Raw genomic sequence first — 22,716 nt, forward strand, 5'->3', positions numbered from 1 at the left:
ACTATAAGGTTTTTAAAGACGATCTGTGTATTTTTTATCATAGATTGCTAACACTTCCTGACCTTACCAACACAACGATATAAGCTTCCACAAGTAAGAACACGGGCAGCACTCATTTCAAACCTGGTTGGCATGCTTACTCATCATTATCTTATCTAATGCTCAGACCAACGCAACAGAGTTACTGGTATTTTAACTTAAAGATGACAAAACTGAGACTCAGAGAAATTATGTAACTGGCCTAGACAGAGCTGGTTAATGGTGGGGCTGAGATATGTACTAAGCTAAAGCTGTAATGCTGAACATTCTCCTGCCATTGGTAACTGCTCACCAGTGACATCACAGCCGAACTCTACAGGACTACTTTTGTAAATATCCTATATGCCTGAATGTAATGTGAGGTATTTCACATAGTATCTCATTCCTCAGAAGAAAAGGAGTTTAGTTTTGGATACTTTGGAGATGTCATCTGACTGAATCAGTTAAAAAAAAAATAAAAGGAGGCAGGGAGACAAAGAAACTGAACACCTATTTAGTAGTTATCTCCTGAGGGTATGCCTTCAAAATTGGAAATGCTGACTTTATTTGTAAATAAACATTTTAAATAAATGTTTAAAAGTAAAACATTAGATTTCACTATAGAGATGACAAAACATACCCATAAAATGAAAAACAAAACAACTAGCTATTTTTTCTCTGAATGAACAGACATGAAAAATCCAACAGTGCTTTTATCTAAATCTCTGCTGTAAGGGAAGACAATGACCTACAGTATACAGAAGTAAAAGATGCACAAAAATTTAAAGGAATGTTTTATAAAATGTAAGAGGAAAAAAGTAGCTTGAAATGAATACTTCGGTTGATATAATATGTAATTTTTAAATATATGTAACTAAGTTAGTGATATTGCAAATAGATCTTTATTGATTTCATCTATATCCTAAAAGTTTGCATATTTAAGTTGGCTAAAAACTCTAATAGTATTCTCTCAAGAGAAAATATGTGAGCCCCTGATATTCAGGCAAATATAATATATTATTTATAGTGTGGAAAAGCAAAGAAACCACTGGTAGCTTAATTATCCTCAATTACAGCAAACTCTTAAAAGTGTTTTAGTACAACTTGCTTTTTCATGGCCTACAATTAGAACTTGACAGGACAACATTATCTTTGAAAATTACCCACAAACACCTCAAGCTAATGTTAACACCGTGTGCCGACAATATGTTAATAACAAAAACTTACCCATTGAGTTCTAGTGATAATAAATAAAACCACATGAATATATTACTGTGCTTTTGGTGTGCACAAATTTGGCTAAAAATGTCAATGTGCTGCCAGGTGGGACTAGTACCAACGCCCCCACCTGCTGGACAGCCAAGCGCTGCTGTCGGGGGTGAGCCTCCATTTGGGCCTTGAGGTCGTCTGCCTTCTTCTGTTCACTAACCTTAGCCTGTTGCTCAACTGCTTGTGCCTTTTCTTTCTCCACTCTGCAGGGAAAAAAAAAAGGAGGAATTTTATCAGAAATGACACTACTAGACACCGGTATCAAATATTAAATGGAATCGGGTCGATTTTCATATTATAAAAAGGTTTGAAATTATTTCCGCTTAAAAATAAACATTAAATGTAAGATAATCAGAAACTGACAAACAGATACAACACATTAAAATTAGAAATAGGACTTTAAGAAATCATCTACAGCTAGCACTTAAAATCAAGAGGTGAAATAAAATTAACTAGGACATACTGAAGTTAAGCTTCAAATATCTGTTTACATGTGAACCAACTCCTTACCTTTCAGCAAACGCCCTGATCTCCCATAATTCCAACTCTTCCTCTGCTACCCAAGTTTCGATAATAACAGGGCCAGTTTGCTTGGGCGTTTCTGGTCTCTTTGGCCGCAATGCACTTGATCGAAGGCCTTTCCTCTGAGGTGTAGGTGTTTCTTTGGAAAAGAAATCAGAGCATTTTAAGCAAATAGAGCTTCTAAAATTACAGTACTTCTGGCATCTCCTCTTATGGCATAAGAAAGAGGAGTTGGCAAACTTTTTCTTAAAGGGCCAGATGGTAAATACTTCACACTACGTGGGCCAGATGGTCTCTGTTACAACTATCCAACTGGGCCTTTGTATCATGAAGAGTCAGAAACAATACCTAAGTGAGTATGTATGGCTGTGTTCCAATCAAACTTTATTAACAAAACCAGGTGGTGGGTCAGAGCTCATGGGCCAGGTTTATAAAGGCCTATGAGCCTTTACGTAGCCTGTTCTATCTGGCTGTGACCCATTTCTCGCCTCTGTCCCCCTCACTGGACGCCAACATGGATACACGTCCTTCAAGAAGCCTACTGTATTCCTCCCACACAGTTGGGCCGGGTGTCCTTGGCATGTGCTACTCTGGCAATGCGTATTTTCCATCACAGCACTGAGAAGGAGGATTTGAAAGTTGCCTGTGTGAAGAACGGATCTGAAACTTTAGGAGAGGTAAAATCTAATGGTAAGATTTCAAAAATAAAAAGTAGAAAGAGGCAAGCACTGAACCATCCCATTTGTTCAGGGAACAAGGAAGCAGCCGAAGAAAGCAGAAACAGCAGTAGGACCAATGTTATTCAAAGCGGAAAGAGGCAAAGAAATGTGATCCAAAGAGAATGCAGTGATTTGAAAGCTCTGGGGTCAAGAATGAAGACGTCAGAAACCACTTGTTCCATCTGTTTCTCTGCCGAGCAACGGCTGTGTTAGTTCCATGACAACACTGTTTTACTTATGCTAATTTTCATCCTCTGCTAGGACTGGTACCCCTTATTGAGGTTCTTTTTAAAAAATCTATTCTCATTTATTCTGCAAGAGGAACTTTTGAATGTAATCAGATTTCAAAATGTAAACCACATACATTTGGAGACAATTAGCTTCTGTTATTAAGTAGTACGTTTCTAAGGACAGCATTCTCTTTTTACCCATTTCATAACAGATTTTTTCCCTAAATGCTTTTTTGCACATATGAAATAAAATTACTCATTTTAATCTATCTACACCTCTTGAATCTGATCACCTCACTGAACTCTTTTTATTTTTATTTTTTTTATTATTATTATTTTTAAAGATTTTATTTATTTATTTGACAGAGAGAGATCACAAGCAGGCAGAGAGGCAGGCAGAGAGAGAGAGAGAGGAGGAAACAGGCTCCTTGCTGAGCAGAGAGCCCGATGCGGGACTCGATCCCAGGACCCTGAGATCATGACCTGAGCCAAAGGCAGCGGCTTAACCCACTGAGCCACCCAGGCGCCCTGAACTCTTTTTAGCATTAACAGTTTTGATTCTCGTGTTACAGAATTTTTTTTTTTTTAAGAATTTTATTTATTTATTTGACAGAGAGAGATCACAAGTAGGCAGAGAGGCAGGCAGAGAGAGGAAGGGAAGCAGGCCCCTGCTGAGCAGAGAGCCCGATGTGGGACTCAATTCCAGGACCCTGAGATCATGACCTGAGCCGAAGGTAGTGGCTTAACCCACTGAGCCACCCAGGCGCCCCATGTTACAGAATTTTAATAGTATCACCTTTGCTTCACTTCCGTTGAGAACAGGGGCTCAGTCCCATTCTTCCATGTTTTTGCGGTCTAGTCCTTATCATGTAGTTGCTCTGTAACTGTTATGTTATAAATGAATTGCTCTTTATGCCTCTTAGGTTATTTCTACCTGAGAACTGAAGTATTTCACAACAGCTTTAACCCTTGAATCAACAGATGTTCAGTGACCACTCGTGTGTCAGATTCTACAGCGGGTGTCAGGACAACAACAAAACAGACTCAGCAGCTGCCCTCTTAGGGCTGAAGGTCTGGTATCAGTCACTGCTCCACATCTTAATTATAAGAGGTATTATTATTATTATTATTACTTTTTAAAAGATTTTATTTATTTATTTATTTGATATATAGAGATCACAAGTAGGCAGAGAGGCAGGCAGAGAGAGAGAGAAGCAGCAGGCTCCCTGCTGAGCAGAGAGCCCGATGCAGGGCTCAATCCCATGACCCCGAGATCATGACCTGAGCCGAAGGCAGAGGCTTTAACCGACTGAGCCACCCAGGTGCCCCGTGGTATTATTAATTTTTAAGATTTACTTGAAGAGAGAAAGAGAGAGCTCTCACGCGCAAGCATGAGCATGAGCAGATAGAGGGGCAGAGGGAGAGAATCTTTCAAGGAGACTTCTTGCTGAGCTACAGCGTGACATGGAGCTCGATCCCACAACCCATGAGATCATGGGAAACCAAGTCAGACACTCAACCAAATGAGACACCCAGGTGCCCCTAGAAGAGGTATTATAGTTCTCTGCACCCTCCCTGTGCTTGGAACAATGCCTATAGATATGTTTGTCTAGTGAAATCCTGTTATGTTTATTACTTAAATACCATTTTAAAAAAATGTAATGTAAACATATGTAATGAAAAAATACCTTTTTGTAATGGTATCGTTCATGTAATGAGAAGGTATCTTTTTCATATTGGAATAAAGAGTTAAGGAAATGATTACAATCAAAAATTTTTTTAAAGATTTCATTTTATTTACTTGTCACAGAGAGAGAAGAGAGAGCACACACAAGCAGGGGTAGCGAGGAGCCGGATGCACAACTTGATCCCAGGACCCTGGGATCACGAACTGAGCCGAAGGCAGACACTTAACTGACTGAGCCATCCAAATGTCCCTATAATCAAATTTTAATTGGTAAAAGATGTGGTTAACAGGTCAATAACAAAAGAACAGAATTATTTGTATTCCTTACCTTTTGGTGCTTCTGGAACTCCAATGGGGCAAATGATTTTCCGGATACAATATTCAGATCGAATGCCATAAGGACCAACATCTCGCCTTTTAATTATCTCTGTTGTTGTGATTTCAGTTTCAGATGTTTCTATGGTGATTTAATCCACACAGTATTAATAACCACCTAAAATATTCAGAAACTAAAAAGGTACAACATCTGGTGCTTTAAAAATGAGATACACATGGAATAAACTTTTGAAAACATTTGATTAATTAATGACTTCGGGATCATTGCTAGAGTACAGTAATACTGACTTTCTACCTCACTGAAAATTTCTAAACTGAGCAAAATACTACCTGGGGGCAGCTTAGCTTCTGGCAGTAAAACAGTCAAAAGACTAAGAAGAAAGAAGCAGCAAGCATAGGATTCCGGATGTCCCAGTTTAACTGACTTATACTCTACAATAACAAAAATCTTTTTATAATAAAGATTTATATTTCAATTTTTTAGATTTTGCTGGTTTTGTCATCATGCACATCCACTCAATTTTTTAAATCATACATGTCAATTTTTAAAAATCATGTATGTTTTCCAGTTCCATTTATCAACTAAAAAAGAGGAAGAACGAACTAGGAGAAAGAGAAAAATATAAACACATAGGACTCTCTAGAAAATATACACTAAATGTCAGTGAAAGAAGGCTGCTCAGTAGTTTCACGAGGACAGGAGGGGGAGCGATAACAAAGGGCCATGAGTGGACTTTTTCTTTTTTTTTTTTTTAAGATTTATTTATTTATTTATCTGACAGAGAGAAAGAGAGAACACAAAAGCAGAGAGTGAGGGAGAAGCAGGCTCCCTGCTGAGCAGAGAGCCTGATGCGGGGGCCCAATCCTAGGATCCTGGGATCATGACCTGAGCCAAAGGCAGCCACTTAACGACTGAGCCACCCAGGCACCCCCAGGAGTCTGAAAACTTATCAGAATGTGTGTCTTATATATGTGTGCAGTTTGTTTTATGTAAATTATACCATAATAAATCTGTTAAAACTGTACTTATGAGAATACAAAGAAAATAAAGACCAGAATTTTGGGGGGGGGGGGTGGCGGGGAGATTTATATTGTGGGAGTGTGAGCGAGCACATGCATACAAGTGATCGAGTATGGGGAGTTGGGACGGCTAGGGGTTGGACGTGGAGGGAGAAACAGAATCTCAAGCAGATTCCCTGCTGAGCGTGGAGCCCAACACGGGGCTCGATCTCATGGCCCCAAGATCATGATCTGAGCTAAAATCAAGAGTCAGATGTTTTCTGACAGCCACCCAGGCACCCCAATAAAGATCTTTTAAAAAATCCAGACTGGTTCACATCTAAAAGTAACTCACCTTTTCATCTGACCCCCCCCTCTTCCCTGCCTGCCCCCAGGATCTTACAGCATGTGCTGCCCAACCTTAGCAAAGCTGTATTTTTAGACACAAGTGTTATATTTTAATAAATAACAGAAATGCTTAAAATTAAGTGAACTGTCATGTGATTTTTTTTCTCTTTTCCACTTCAAACAGAAAATAAGAAACCCTTACCTGTCCGTGTAGTCCCTCCTCCTGGAGGAGCCTTGGCGGCCATGTCATCCCATCTCAGGCTTGCCCACAGTAACCGTAACATAAGGCTCACTCCAGCTAAGGACTTCACAGTCTGAAGCCTATACCTGAAAGAAAAACCCAAGAAAAACTACGTATGTATCGTGTACGTACACGCGCAGGTGCGTGCACACACAGACACATTCTATTATTAAACCGAATGGCTGGTTTCTTGTCTTCATTATGATTTTAATAATGATGATTTTGTAAGTACTTTGGCTATTACATGTCCCTTAATAAAATAACCCTTTTGTTCCTGGGTGTAACATGCATCTAACAATTTAAAAAGGGTCTGCAGTTGCTTCAAATGCCATATAAATTTGTAAAATGAGCATGTTTCTTTTTAAGACTGACATGGCAAGAATTTATGAAGATTTTATACATTTAGCCTAATTCCAGAATATGTGCTAGAGAAATTACAAAAAACAAATACGGGGAAATAATTGTGTTACTAAAGGTAATAAAAGAGTTTTGAAAAAGGATAAAATCATAACTGATTTATTTGTGCTGAAACAAAATGAAATTGTTTAAATTTTCTCAAAACACAAAACAGGAAAAAAAAAAAAAAAAAGACCCCCTGCAAATCCAATAAGGCCTTTCCAAATGGACAGAAATTCTGTATCCAAATGGTGGTTCTGCAAAACATGAACTACTGGATGATGAACATCTGCTAATACTAATAAACACTCTAGTCACATTAGTTAATAGTTTCAGAATTCTGTAACACAATCAGTAATAAAAAAGGGTAATACGAGATTTGTTACTGAAAAGGAGACACAGGAATCTCTGTGTTCAGGTTTTTTCTAAGTTACTAAACATTCTAGATATTCTTTTAAAAATTATTAAAGATATATTTCAAAATGAGTTTACAGCTGCAATGAATATTATGTCCCAAGATGGAACTAACCATAAAATATTGTAAAGCAGCCCTAGGGTATCAATTCTCTATTAGTGTGTAATTAAATGCTACATGTACTTAAGTAAATATACTGGCTGACTGCAGTATACAGAAAAATCTATAAAACTAAAATAATTTCCTCCTCCAACAGACACAGAAGGTAAACTATAAGATAATTTGTATTTGAGAGGCAATGCTTTCTGTACTAAACATTAAGCTGGGAAAATGAACAATGAGAGAAAGGGAATGCTTCAACCAAAAAGTTGCAGCAGCTTCTTAAATTCCCATCTCCACCTGTGACACCAGGATTTCTTTCTTGTGCTTTTGCCCTGTGAATCCTCTAACGTGGAAAGAACAATTCTTTTTTTTTTTTTTTAAGATTTTATTTATTTATTTGGCAGAGAGAGAGCGACAGTGAGAGAGGGAACACAAGCAGAGGGGATAGGAGAGGGAGAAGCTGGCCTCCCGCTGAGCAAGGAGCCTGATGCAGGGCTCGATCCCAGAAGTCTGGGATCATGACCTGAGCCAAAGGCAGACGCTTATTAACAACTGAGCCACCCAGGCGCCCCTAGACAGAACAATTCTTAAATGGGAGGGGGAACGTTATGCAGTGCAGGGATGTCCTGAGAAGGGGGAAAGTATGTGTCACTTTCAGACCACACCCTACAGAAACGCCTAGGGAACTCTGGACACAGCAAATGGATATGTATTTGGGAAAAGAAATGTTTCTTATTCTCTCTCTTCTTTCTCCACTCACTCTTTACTGTCAAATAGCAACTTCAGTGCACCTCTATTTTGCAACAGAAACACCAGGAGGAGGGGAACACACCAAAAGCCTGTTCATTTACGTATTCTTTCAAAATATACTGGAGTGCCTTCTGTGTGTGTTAGACTGGCTGAAAGGGGCTGGAGACGGAAATGAATCATGATCTGTCCTTGCTTCCTCAGGAGCTTAACAGAGAGAAGTGTGAGTGGCACCTGACTCGGCTCTGGTCTGGGGATCAGAGCCTTGCCTGGGTCTCAGAGGACAAAGATGGGGAGGTGGCTACAGCAGGGCAAAGGGCACACACTCTTCTTCCCAGCAGCCACATCTGCTGGGCTCTGACTGGAGGGAAGGGGCTGGAAGCGTAGCAAGAGATGAAGCCGGCAGGAGGGCGGGCAGAGCCAGAACGCGCTGCCGTGGGAGGGGAGAAGAGCATTCAAGGTGAGCCGCTGAAGGCTTCTGAAACGTATCCGGCATCGGGCGGGTTGTAAAGGGAAGTACTTCGCACAGACGTGGTGCGCAGGTGACAAACGCTTTCCCCCTCCCAGCCCTGCGGCTGAAGTTAACACGTGGAAGGCGGCTCAGCTCCGACCGAATATTCACAGGATAGATCTGCCTTTCAGGAGAACCGTTTGTTCGGCCGGCACTGTGGGGACCACTACTGGTTCAAAGTGATCATGAAACAGAATCAGGGCCCTGGAAAAAGGAGGTGAGGGAATGGGCAGTGCGGAGGGGAAAAGAGGCCTAATGAGTTGACAAGTTTCCCTTTTCACTACTGCTCAGCCTCAACATGAATAAAGCTCAAACAAGCACCTCTTGGCATTCTTTCCATCTACTCTAAGCATCAGACATATCTTATTCAAGTGTGAGTACAAAAATGCATTTCACATCCATGGTTTTTACAGCAATACACCTTTTAAAAATGCATTAAGTCAAGAATATTTTACATATTTACCCATGCTTCTGTTAGATACAAGGGATTCTTGTATCTTCCCTCAACTTCAGCAAATTGAGCCGTTAGCACATATTTGACAGCAGTATCTGTTTAAAATGTACAGGACGGTATTTCCTTCCATTAACACATGAGAAATTAACTACACAGGTACCAACTGTGCCCACAGTGCATATTAAAATACAAGGCTCCTGAAACTCAGCCGTGCAGAAAAGAGCCCTGGGCAACATTCGATCGGAATGGGTTCAGAGAAAAGTGCTTCCCAGTTGAGCCTACCTTCCACTTCGGAAAAGAAAAGAGCAGAAAGGTCGGCCTCCACAACTGCCAGGTCATTTTAATTAAAGTATTTGTACATAGTAACTTTTCCAGTGGGAAAGAAGTTACCTGCAGGACAGTCAAGGATACATTTTGGGACCGCTCTCAATGAAGAAAGCAGAAAAGTGCAGAGTAATCCTATAAATCCATGAACTGTAATGAAGAGTTCCTTGATTCCCTGCAGGATTCTGCAAATCCTTCATTGCAGGCCCTGCAGAGAAATTGTACTTTTCAGCTGTCTCTATTGAATGTGTAATGGAGTGATGATATTTTAATTCAAATCAAAAGAGTTATAAAAACCTTGGTCAAACCAACTATGACTGGCCATGTTAGTAAGTTAATTCCTTTAGAGAGAATACTCATTTACACGTCACCTTTTTTTTTTTTTTGGGTTTTATAATACTAGTTATAATATAAAAGAAACTAAAAAAGGTATGATTTTAACTTAAAGAAACTGGAACCATAATAAAGACACACAGAAATGAAGCCTAGAGTGAAATGAAGTCTGCTCATTTGTTGAAATAACTTTGGGTTCCTACCAAAATCTAGAAGCAATCAAGATTGTTCCTGACTTCCGAGCATGCCCCATAGAACTCTTATGTTTTCAGTCTTTATGTTCCGTCCTTTCCAGTTGTGAGGATGAAAAGATAAAAAGACAAGGACATGAAAAAGGACAAAGCAAGGACAGATATGTGAAATGTGACAGAGCAGATACAGCACTGGACTGGGATTTAGGAAAACCGGGAACTATTCCTAACTCTGTCCCTCTGTGGCCAGAGGCAAATTATTACACATCTATAAAAGATAAGAATTTCTAAGATCCTTTCCCAATATAAAACTACACGATCTGATAACTGCCAACACTATGTACTTATGACTCATCCCCAAAGCTTAATGCCCAGAAAATTTTAAATTAAGACTATTTCTGGGTTTTAAAAAAATCCCTAAGAAATCTCAGAGACTACCTCTTCTCACATAAATAACAGAGAACTCCAAAATAAATGTTTATCATGCAAATAAATTACATTAGGAAGATTTCCATGTTATAATGAACTTTGTGTGATTCACAGGCATGTTTCCTATGTCTTATGTTTCTATGAATTACCTAATAGAAATAAAATACAAACATTCCAGAAAGGGGATTATCCAAGTCTGTAATTCTCTCATTCCCAAGGCAAACACATGGCAATAATTTGGAAAGTTAAAGCACAAAAACAACTATATTTGACAGGTTTCTTCTGTCTTGTGGTAAGTAAAACTGAATTTCATTTTAAAGAATTCCTTTACATTTTTTTCAGTTTTTAAAACATTTTTCCTTAAGAAACTTGAGTACCTCCTAGCTGGCCAAATTCAAGATTCTCTGTATCTTATTTCCATTACTAACTTGACCCATTAAACTTCTGCTCCCCTATCTCATCTCTTATGATCCCATTTTTTTTCCTGTAAAAAATGAGATATGCTTCCTATACAACGCTTTTTCAGACTTTCTCCCTTCCCCAAATACATTTTAAAGTACATACCTCCAAGTGATACCAAACGTTGGTCTAGGAGAAGGATATGGCCATATATCCAAGGCAGGTTTTGCATTGTAATTAAAATAGGGGACTTCTCGAATTCCTCCTTTTCTGGCCAACTTTTTTAAGTCATCATTAGGTAAAACAAATATGCTCTTCTTGCTGCTCTTGGTGATAAACTTTCTATAGGATGGCAGAGCTGTACCTGAACGAGTCTTCTTGGGTCTTGAGAATTTCATGAGTTTCACTTTGTCTCTTGTGGAATATTCTTTGCTCACTGTCATAGATGTCACCAGAGTGCCCCCTGCAGTGGTCAGTGAGTCTGTCACCGTTGTGGTGACCACAGTCTTACTCTGCTCCTTCACGGAGATGATGTCCACACTGCTGCCTGTGGAGGGTGTGGAAAGCTTTGTTACAGTTGTAGTGGTGGTTTTAACAGTGGATTTGGCACAATTTTCTGTGGAAGAGACCACAGTCTGCTTATCACCTTTTGCTACTTTGATTACGGTTTTTGATTCTGTGGCCACTGTGGATGTCATGGTGGTGACTTCTGTGATGACTGTTTTTCTCTTGGACTCTCCATTGACATTTTCATCTTTGTGGGCAGGCAGACCATTTTCATCAACAAAATCATTACTGAGGTTAGATTCCTCTCCAGAAGTAACAGGTGAGGGAGTAACTTTCTTAACTTCTGAGGTTTCAACTTCCATATCTTCTACCTGATTCCCTGAACTGCTTTCCGGACCAGACAGTGAAGGCACGGTAGCGTGTGCACTCTCACACTCTTTGGTTGATGGCAGGGTCTCTAGGCCATCTTGGTAGTCGCCTTCACCATCTGAAGATCTCCGTAAACATGATTTTGTTTCCAAGTTGTTTTTTTCATTGAAATCTTCCATGATGACATCACCATTCATGAATGGCTTTACAGCAGATTCTTTAGCAGTCAAAGGCTTAATATCATTTTCAGGAATTAATTTATTTATATTATTAAGCTTTGGTTCAATGTCACCACTTACTACTTTACTCTCAGAGATGTCTTTCAAGCATTCCCCTTTTAAATATGTTTTGGGCTTATTATCTTTTCCGTTTATTTGAAAGGTACTTGCTTTCTGTCCTTTCTTTTCAGACTCTCGATTTTCATTATTCTTTTTGTCAGTGCTACTTTTTAGATTGACTTGATCAATACATTTATTAACGGTTCTCTCCTCTAATTTCTGTTCTTGACTTGGCTTTCTACCATTTGCTTCAGTTACCTTACCCTGTGGTCTTTTATCATAGTTTCCAGGGGACTTATCTGGAACAAACTCCCGTTTCAATGTCTCCAAGCCTTCAATACCTTGTTCTTGACTTATGAACTGCTCAGAAAGACTTTCATTGCTATTCTGAACAATCATATCTTCTTCACTGCTGTCCTGAATAGACATAGTATCAGAACTATTTTCCAAAGTGCTGTTATATTCAGAGACACATCCTAGTTTTCCTTCAAAGTCCACTGCTTTTGACAGAGACGAGAGATCTTTATCATCGGTACTTTTAGGTACTGATGGAAGTGACGGGCTCTGGGAAGGAGAAACAATGGTGTCATTATCCTCCTGTATGAGTGGCTTTTTATTTTTATAGATCAAAGTACCAATTTCATCTGTGCAGGCTAGTTTGGAGTCACCAATGAGAAAGTCACTTCCTCTTGTTTTAATCTTACTAGGTTCCTGGCCTTGACTCGTAGGTTCAGAGAGACTCTCATCTATGTCATTTCCAACAGAATTTTGTTTCTGACAGTTTGTGTCTGGGCTCTGAATGGAGACATCATCTAACATTTGATCTTTTGGATAAAGTCTCTCTGTTGTATGATCAGGATCACCGATTTCAAGAACCGAGGAATCACTTTGTGAGCATCCCCGAATCACATCTTCAGATTTACCATTACTTGCATTAGGGCTTTGTTCTTGTCTAAGTGAGTCACTTTGACACCCTTCTTTTGCTTTCATTGTTACTGGTGACTCAGAAAGGCTTTTCAAAGAACTTGCAGAGGTCTTTCCTATACCCTTATTTCCACCCTCCAACTTCATTTTCTCGAGGCGCTGTTTTTCTTCCAGTGTAAACTGTTTAATTCTCCTTTCAAGAAGTCCATCTAGTTTGGATGATTTAATTTTCTTTTTATAACTAGTCCTTAAATGGAAGCCCTCACTGACATTGACCACATCTACTTGAGAACCTTCGTGACAGTTTATATGTGGCTCTGTTTTCACATCATCATCTATCTCCATTGGTTCTTCCTTAAAGGGTTTCTCATTGTCAGAATCTAAAATTTCTTGTACATCTGTGAAACAAAGACATTTATGTAAGTGTAACTTTTAGTCTCCAATGTGGAATTTGCAGTATTTTTATTTTAAAAACTAGCAGTGTTTTTTTATTTTCACTCAAGGGCTTCAATATAAATTAAAACTTTATAAAAGGTTTAAAAACATCTAGTAAATATTTAAATATTCTGATTCTTAGTATCTGAAATTGGAATGTCACAGTGGAAAATTACTTAGCATATGACAGTTACCCCATACACCATACCTTCTGAAAATTTTGTTTAGAATGTTTTGTGGTCATAAAATATCTTAGGGCTCATACATTACCTAGCTTATCTAGTTTTTAAAAAATGACTTTTCACAAAAGACAACGTAAGTTCCTCAGAAGGCTAGACCCAGTAATTCCACTACTAGGTGTTTACCCAAGAGGAATGAAAGCATATATCCATATAAGAACTTACACATAAATGTCCTTATCAGTATTTATAACATCCAAAAAGTAGAAACCCAAATGTCCACCAACTGACGACTGGATAAACAAAATGTGGCACAACCAAAAAATGGACTGTTATTTGGAAATAAAAATGACAAAATGCTGACACATGCTACAACATGGGCGAAGCTTGAAAACATTACAGCAAGTCAAAAAAACCAGTCCTAAAGGACCACATATTACATGATTTCATTTATATGAAATGTCCAAAATAGGGCAAATTCATAGAGACAGAAAGTAGACCAGTAGACTGAGGGGGATTTAGGGAGGACTGGAGACTAACTGCTAATGAGTATGAGGTTTCCTTTTGGGGTGACGAGAATGTTCTAAAGCTGATAATGGTGATAGTTGAACAGCTCTGTGAAATACTAAAAACCACTGAACTGTACATTTTAAATGGGTGAGTTATAAAGCACATGAGTTATGATTCAATAAAGCTGCTATCAAAGAAAGACAAGGCAGTACCTCTTCCGCTGTGCGAGTCTGATCCAGTGCAATTTTATCACCCCCAGGCTGCCCTCCACACCGGATACTCTCCTTACCTTGGTCCTTCTTCTCAGTAATCTTGGAAACGTCCATTTCACTTTGGTCTGCTCCTTTGGCAGTATCTGAATCTTTTACCTCGCCTTTCTCAGAATCAGGCTCTGTTTTTATTTTTTTTGGACTCCGTGGACTTTTTCTTCTATCTGATTCATCCATATTTTCATCCGCATTATTTTTGGCTAAAAAGAATTGAGTGTGTATATGTGTGTGTGTGTATATATATATATATATATATATATATATATAAATAATTATGGGTATTCTGAATATTAGCAATTTACTTTAATAAATCTAGTTTAGTGGAAATTATCAAGTAATTTCTAGTATTTATACCATTTTTTAATAAAAAAAAACCACAAAAGTTGAAAATAGTCTATATTTTCCTAATATGTTCAGCTGACTGAAAGCATAAAAGGAATGAGTGCATTTTAGAAGTTCTTTAGAATCCTTCACTATGAGACTATTTCAACCGCTCAATAACTCCACTAAGTCTACATCAGTGTTTCTAACATACTTCGTGTTAAAGAATCACATTAGAAGGATAAATACTTAAGTATTTTTCACCCAGAGTCCACGGATAGACTTCAAGGCTATCCAAGAGCCAGTAAAATTAATTATAGAAGTTTGTTTACGCACTTCCTCCCCCCCCCCACCCCTGCCGAGTAGGGAATTAGCATTTATCACAGAATAAAAGAGACTTCAGAGAAATAACCAAATGCAATGTTTGGCCTTGTCTGAAGCTAATTTATTGCCAACAGTAAAATGGTGTCTCTGGCACAATTGGAGTAATTGGAATAGGAACTGAGACTCTCAAGATGGATGTGTTAAATACTGTTAGTTCGTTGAACGGGTAATGTCATGACGGTTATGGAATGTCTACTCTAATTAGAGCTATATATGGAACTGGTAAATAGCATGATTTCTAGAATTTGCTCTAAATACATGGGGAAAAGGAACTCCAGGAAAAAAAGTAGATGATAACTAACAGGAGAGTGACAGAAGCTGAATGATGGTTGCATGGGAATTCATTTTTCTCTTCTCTTTTCACTCTCATGTAGTTTCAAATTTTCCATAAGGGAAAAAAAACAAAACACAAGCCCATGATACAGAACTATTGTCCAGATGAATTTTCTTGGGCCTCACAGGCATTTTCTACCTTTTATTTTCTTCTTTACTTGATCCCAAATATCCCAAGGACTTCTCAACATATACCTACTTCTTATTTAAATAAATGATTCCTTCCAGAAAGATTTGGCTGAGGGAAGGGAAAAGAGTGGAAAATACAAACTCAGTATCTGTCAAGACAGTAGCATACTGGTGAAAGAAGAAAAAAATCAGATAAAAGAGTGACAGGATGCATCTGGACCCCCAGGTACCACAGGACAAAAACTAAGCTGATACTCTCCCTACTCAGTGCTTCTTTAAGTAATTTCAGAATAGTTGGGCAGTATGTTTTCGATGTTTTCAAGCTGCTCAAAGAGAGCTTTATATGATGGCAACAGCCCATTTAAAAGCTTTAAGAATCCAGATACTTAGACAATTGTAAAATATTTGCAATTTCCTCTCCATTAAAGGTCTTCTTGACATACAGACTACTAATTAAGATCCTGTTAATCCCTGCACATCAATACCTTTACTGACACTTATAAACTAATATGCAAAACAAATGCATCCAGTCTGAGTTAGAATGGAGGTTAGAGATAAGGGACACACACAGTCAGCAGTCAAGTTGAACACCTAGTCTTCCGATGCTAAGTCAAGGTCCCTGAACTGCATTTCTCTCTGGTTTTCTCCAACACATCTGTGCTTCTATCATATGATCAGACTAGATTAGCCACTCTTATAGGGACTAGTAGTTCTGAGATAATAAATTGGTGGTTACTAAGGCCTTCACTGTAATTCCTACTCTGTAGTTAAATTAAGCTAACAATGTGCACTGTGCACTTCTACCATCTAGAAGATGCTGGAAGACCAATTTGGTACCTGACTGGATAAAAGCCCAGCACTTGGAAAACAGAAACTGTATGCTACGGAAAGTGGTTATAAGATAAACTTACAAAAGTGTAAATGTTTTGCTTATTGATAATCTGGATTTTACTACACGAGACAAACCAGGTCAGGCACAACTGAACAAAAATTCTCTGGAATTCTCAGTGCTATCTGGGTAACTGGAGCAACAAAATGGCAATAAAAAAGTTAACAATCTTTTAGAATTTATTATAAAGGACACTCAACTTGAATATAATCAGATCAAAACAGAATTTAATGTTGAATAGTTCTATTTGGCAAACAAATACTCATTGAGCATCTACTGTGTGCAAGATACACAACAGCCATATAAGTTCCAGTGAGCCTTATGAAATACATATTTTTTCTGTTAAAGGGTAATAATCCAAAATGGTAACTTTACCACATTAACAGTTTCAAATATCTAGCCAGTAGGATTCACCAGAAACATTCACAAGAAGTCCAATTAGTTAGCTACGTACGCATGCAGCAGTCACCATAGTACAGGTTTCATAGGAGAGAACACATCATCACACCACACACGGACAAATTATACCGCAGAGTGAGAACTGCTTTTGAAAACTGCTCAGGTAACAAAAAAGAGATGGCAATGGAGCATGCAAAGAGGACGGTGGGAGCGAGGAGACATCGATTCTGGTCAGGGCTCTGTCCTCTGTATCTATGTGAACTATATGTAACGTCACATCAGGAAATAACCTGCTCATGGAATGTGAGATTCAAAATGGTCTCTTAGTAGGGCAGGTTCCCCTCTAGACTTCTGTGATTCTGAATACCAAAGGTGTTAGTGAATAACACAAATGGAGTTAATACCTCCCTCATTTACGTGGAGGGGTCATGGAAGTCTCTATTGCTTCTTTTCTGGCTTTGTCATGTGCTGTAACATTGAGATTACCAGACAGGTGGTTCCTTAGGAAATAAGGCAATACTGAACTTAAGATTTCAGAAAAACAAGTAAGTGGCTCAGGCCTTTTCTCTTTCTCTTTTTTAAGTAAGTTCTATTCTATCATCTTTAACTGAAATCCTAGATATGAAAATCCAAAGAATAAATCCAATTTAAAGTATTTTAGGGAGCGCCTGGGTGGCTCAGTGGGTGAAACCTCTACCTTCAGCTCAGGTCATGATCTCAGCGTCCTGGGATCAAGCCCCATATCCGGCTCTCTGCTCAGCGGGAAGCCTGCTTCCCCACCTCTCTCTGCCTGCCTCTCTGCCTACTTGTGATTTCTCTCTGTCAAATAAATAAATAACATCTTTAAAAAAATATTTTAGAGTTTATTATTAATTAACTACATTGGCAGTTCCATATGTTCTATTAAAAATTCCAGAAAAAGCACTTTTATCCAAAATATGTACAATGTTCTACAAATTTATAAGAAATAGTACAAAATCAGAAACTATAACAGAGAAAAAAATAACTTCAATTACTTACTTCCTTCTAATGACTTTCTGTAATTCACATTAGTATTGCCTGGCAATTTAGGAACAAACCTATAAACATGAGTTTTACTAATCCAGCTCCAACCACCATATCCTGTTACTCTGTATTCCTCTCCTTTTTGTTTCCAAACCTGGTATAAATGAAAACATTCTGATTAAACGAGAATGAGAATGCTTATAAAGTACATTTGCTTTTATCTATTTTCACCAAACAAGATCAACAGTCAGGCAAATAAGTTTACCAATTAATTTTATTTTCAACAAAAATAAAAAATTTATGAAAAAACTGATTACAGCTGACCCCTGAACAACACGCAGTCAAAAATCCACGTATAACTTTTGATTCCCTCAAAATTTAACTACCGATAGCCTCCTGTTGACCAAAGTCTTACCAATAACATAAAGAGCTAATTAACACATATTCTGTTGTTATACGTATTACATACTAAATTCTTTACAACAGAGTAAGCTAGAGAGAAGAAAATGTCATTAAGAAAATCATAAGGCAGGGGGCACCTGTGTGGTGCAGTCTCTTACTTTTGGTTCAGGTCATGATCTCAGGGTCATGAGATCAAGCCCCGAGATGGACTCCATGCTCAGAGCGGAGTCGGCTTAAGACTCTCTCTGCCCCTCCACCCCTACCCTTTCTCTAAAATAAAATCTTTAAAAAAAGGAGAAAAATCAGAAGAAGAAAAATACACTTACAGTACCATACTGTATTTACCAGAAAAAAAAATCTGTGCGTAAGTGGTCCCATACAGTTCAAACCCGTGTTTTCCCAAAGTCAACTGTACCCCTTTCTAATATGAAAAATGTAACACACTTTTACAGTTTTCTAACAATTTCAACAGATTAGTCTAACGGCCCACCTATATTCTAATAAGATAAATTTATGCTTATAAAATTGCAAGATTTACTTCGTTCCAACTAGATTAAATAAAAGATTGTGTCAAAAGTAAAACACAATTTAGATACTCAAAGTTGTAGAATACAAGTCTCAGAAATGGCTAAACCTATTCTAAAAGTTATTAGAAAAATTACCTGATGTTTAACTGGAAATGTGTATTTTACCCATGTGGCTTGCTGCATCGTTTCTTCCTCTTCCTGTTTTTTCTCTTTTTTCTTGACTTTCTCCTTTTCTTCTCTTTCAATTGATGTCATCCTGTGTAACCTAAGAGTACATGAACGGAAAGACGAAGGGCATTTAACTTTGAAAAATAAATTAAAAAGACAAAAATATAGTACTGCAAATTAGGAAGACAGAACTGAAGGATGGTTAGCTATAGTCCCATGACCTAGACAACTCCAACTCACAAAAATAGATATATAATTCCAAAACAGGAAAAATCAAACAGTAGAAAGAAGCAAAAATATCCCAATCTTCCCACATGGGTCCTATAAGAAATACACTCACTTATGGCTTATTCCTGAAACTATTCATATATACACCAACATCATATTTACACAAAGGGAATACTACATTACAATCACAACCACACAGCTTTTAATCAATGATTAACTGCACTAGGAGATCTTTTTATACTGAAGATACAGATCATTTTAAAGAATTAAATAATATACCCCACTGCATGGACGGACTATAATTTATTGAACCAGTCCCCTGTTAAAGAATACATTATTTCCTTCCCACCAAAAAGAACAACAAATCCAAACTTTTATTTTAACAACCAATATTTCTAATTCTATCTAGCACTGGGGGTTTTAAAGCCATCACGGGGCCCACTAATACAGAATTCAGGCTTTCTACATCCATAGAGAAAAAGGGGCCCACTAGTCTCCTGCTTTTGGGTGAGGGAAAGGGCTGCAGAAGAAGGACGCACACTGATTCGTGTCCATCATTAAATACAGGGCATGGGCCACACTCATTTTTAAGGACAGAAAATGGCTGTCATTGCACCCAGCAGTAGGCAAACAGGTGGGCCTGTGGTGAGGCTCTACAATAAGATGATTCGACTGGATTCTTGTGAATGAGAGTATTTCCCATAAACAAGGAGAATGACCAAAACCGAGGAAGAGAAGAGTCTGTCTCTAGGAGCTGCAGTGGCGGGAAAACTGCTTTACCACACCCTATCCAGATGTAGCCGATCCTGCACGCACAGCTATGTGGAAGAACAAAACAAAACAAAACAAAAAAACACAAGAGACCTTTTGTCAACTTGGGGGAGGCAGTGGTGCTGGAAAGATGTGCAAGGGGATTTAATTCTTTTTATCTCTATCCTCCCACTAAAAACTCCTTATTTATCTCCATTTTCAAGAAAGCTTTGTGTATCTGTGAATATAGGACCCACCATCTAGCTTACCTCAGGCCAAGAGAGCTCCAGCCTACTGGCTGCACAGCCACTAGTAGAGCAAAGGACCTTCATTCCCTCACAACTGATGGGAGGAGGGGAAAGGAAGTGGATTCTCACCGGGGACTAACTTAATACCAACCACCACCAATTTGCCACTACTTTTGGAACCAGGGAGTGGGGCAAGCTCTGTAGGTACAGCTTGGGGGATGGCCTGACAGTCTCAGCCAGCTCGAGAAAGGAAAGAGGGACTGAGCCAGGATCAAGTAGTATTTCTGAACACAGTTTTTGTGGGCCACGCTTTAAAACCCTCTGAAAGTTCAGGTCTGACACAGCAACTGCGCCATCTTCGCTGACAGTGGCCGGGAACGGAGCACTGTGTGGGGAGACCACTGGAGCACTCTGGGAGCTCACAGCTGGGCTGGGAGCTCGCACTCAGTGTTCACTGGGAACCAGAAATATTTCCATCATCAGATACAAAGGTTTCACTTTGCTGGGATGCCAGTACTGTAGCTAATCTGTGATGTTTGCTACTCCAGAGTAAATTCTGTTGTTCTCACTGCCACCAAGATAATCCTTAGGTTTTGGCAGCAACAAAGCTCAGCTCCCATTTGCTTGGGAGGAAATCCTGGCTACTGCTGGCAGCCTCGAGGCCCCAGGAAGGAGGGCCGATCAGGCTGGTATGGTGCAGCTTCTAGCTGCCGCTCTACACTGGCAGGCACACTGGGTGGCAAGTGTTCCTTCCACACCTCCATGGTTCAACTGAGAGTGTGACCAGGAGTAGGGACCAAGCGTTAACTCCACTCCTAGTCTTCACATGGTGCCCAGGGTCTTGTGCTTGCTTTGCTGTTATAAACAAAGCTATAAGAAAAAATGTTTTGTGTCTATCTTGGTAAACTTGGAGAGCATCTCCAGTGTCCCCTAGTGGTAGGGTAGCTAGGTCCACAGGTTCTTGCACTTAAAATGCTGATAAGTAAAGCCACAAAGTTCTTCAGAATTGTACACTTCCCACTGCCATCAATTAAAAAGCCACCCTGCCTTCCCACACCTTCACTCAAGTTAGTACCAAACTTTTAAATTATTAGCCCAACTGAGAGGTAAGAAATTATAGCCCGCTGTTTTGATTTACATTTCCTTAATTATGAGAAAAGTAAACATTTCTTTTTATGTCCACTGGCCTTTCATATTTATTTTTCTGTAAAATGCCTGTTCAAATCCTTTGTCTTGTCTGTACTGGACTATTAGTCCTTTTCATTTATAAAAGATCTTTGTCAATTAAGGTAACTTCCCATTTGTGGTGCAAATATTTTTCCTCAGTTTGTCATCTGTCTTTTGAGTTTGATTATAATATTATTTTTCCACTCAGAATTTTAAATACATATATCCACTCTTTTCCTCTATGGCATCTGGGTTTTACATCTGTTTAAAAAGAAAGTATCACAACAAAAACATAATTAATCCATGGTTTCTTAGTGAAGCTTTTTAATTTTTTTTTTCTTTAAATCTTATTGATCTGAATGTTTTTGCTGAGGCAGGGATCTAGGTAATATTTTCTCCAAAGTATGTCCTCTTTCCTCCTCTTCTATGTAATGCTGTCATTGCTAGATGCTCACATGTGTTTAGGTCTATTTCTGGGTTTGTTCTTCTACACTGCTACCATAAATCTTATTTTTTATTGTAGCTTCAAAAATGTTCTAATATCTATTCCCTTTTTTTCTCATATCCATTTCCCTTTTCTTGCAATTAATTTTTCTATCTGAAATGTTAGTATCATTTTGATCAAGCCTGTCTGCCCCCCAAGGAGGGAAAATCCTACTCATAATGCAAATGAATATGAATTTTGATAGATGCAATTAAAATAATTATAATGGATGGTTTTCAAAAACGTAGTATACATATCTAAACACATGATGCATCTTTAACTTTTCTTTTTTTTTTTTAAAAGACTTTATTTATTTATTTATTTATTTATTTATTTGAGAGAGCGTAAGTGAGAGAGAGCAGAACCAGGGGGAATAGCAAAGGTACTGGGAGAAGCCAGGTGTCCCTCCTCACCCTTTCATTTACTGAGTATCCTTTCTATCTTTAGTAAAGTTTTAATGATCTCTTTACATGGTCCTAAATATTTCTTGGTAAATTTATTCCTAGTTATTTGAGAGTTTTTTGTTGTTGTGGGCATCTTTTCTTTCATTATAAATTTTTAAAAAATATATAAGATGTAACCAGGTTAAGAAAGAGAACTTTGCATCACTAACCGGATACAGCAGAAGCTAGAATGTCGCGCTCCCAGGCTGTCATTACCCTGACTTTTGGGCTATTGTCTCCACGCTTTTCTTTATAGTTTTATCACCATGTGTGTATCCCAAACGGTATAAAGTTTGGCCTTTGAGAATTCAGTAACAAGAATAAAACTGGCTGCATGAGCAAAAGAGCGATACTGTTACCATTAAAAGACGGTTCCCAGGAAAAAATAAATTCGTCACTGGGTTACATTAGCCTCTTCTGGTGGAATCTGAGGGTAAGGGTCTGAGTCAGGCCGGAGAATTTGGGCTCACCATACTCACGGCCGTCCGGCTGGACCGTGTGAAAGCAGGGACACTGCACGGATACGATCCAAAATGGACAGCGATGGACTTCCTGCTCCCATGCCTTCTACTGATTCTCTGGGGAGACGTGTGAAAATTCTCCCTTTTCCCCACTGACCTGGGCTTCGTGGGTAGGTTACTATTTGTCCACGGGTATTATTGCTTCCAGAATTTACTGCTGCTGTATTATCTGTTGTT

The 22,716-nt window shown here is 38.7% G+C and overlaps 1 protein-coding gene across 14 annotated transcripts in view; it reads right to left on the minus strand.

Annotated features, from left to right (window-relative positions):
- Positions 1 to 22,716, minus strand: part of BPTF (bromodomain PHD finger transcription factor) — a 160,194-nt gene that overhangs the window by 40,244 nt on the left and 97,234 nt on the right. For 10 of the 14 annotated variants that reach the window (XM_032321921.1, XM_032321920.1, XM_032321919.1 and 7 more), the window contains 8 exons: positions 18,666 to 18,795; positions 17,617 to 17,755; positions 14,162 to 14,341; positions 10,836 to 13,146; positions 6,331 to 6,455; positions 4,774 to 4,902; positions 1,798 to 1,948; positions 1,367 to 1,490 (listed from right to left, as the gene is read on the minus strand). In XM_032321921.1, the coding sequence (XP_032177812.1) occupies positions 1,367 to 1,490; positions 1,798 to 1,948; positions 4,774 to 4,902; positions 6,331 to 6,455; positions 10,836 to 13,146; positions 14,162 to 14,341; positions 17,617 to 17,755; positions 18,666 to 18,795 (3,289 nt within the window). The remainder of the gene's footprint in view (positions 1 to 1,366; positions 1,491 to 1,797; positions 1,949 to 4,773; positions 4,903 to 6,330; positions 6,456 to 10,835; positions 13,147 to 14,161; positions 14,342 to 17,616; positions 17,756 to 18,665; positions 18,796 to 22,716) is intronic. The other 4 variants (XM_032321924.1, XM_032321922.1, XM_032321914.1 and 1 more) reach the window with 1 other exon arrangement.

The sequence above is a fragment of the Mustela erminea genome, chromosome 18 (genome assembly GCF_009829155.1).
Source record: "Mustela erminea isolate mMusErm1 chromosome 18, mMusErm1.Pri, whole genome shotgun sequence".
Taxonomy (NCBI): domain Eukaryota; kingdom Metazoa; phylum Chordata; class Mammalia; order Carnivora; family Mustelidae; genus Mustela; species Mustela erminea.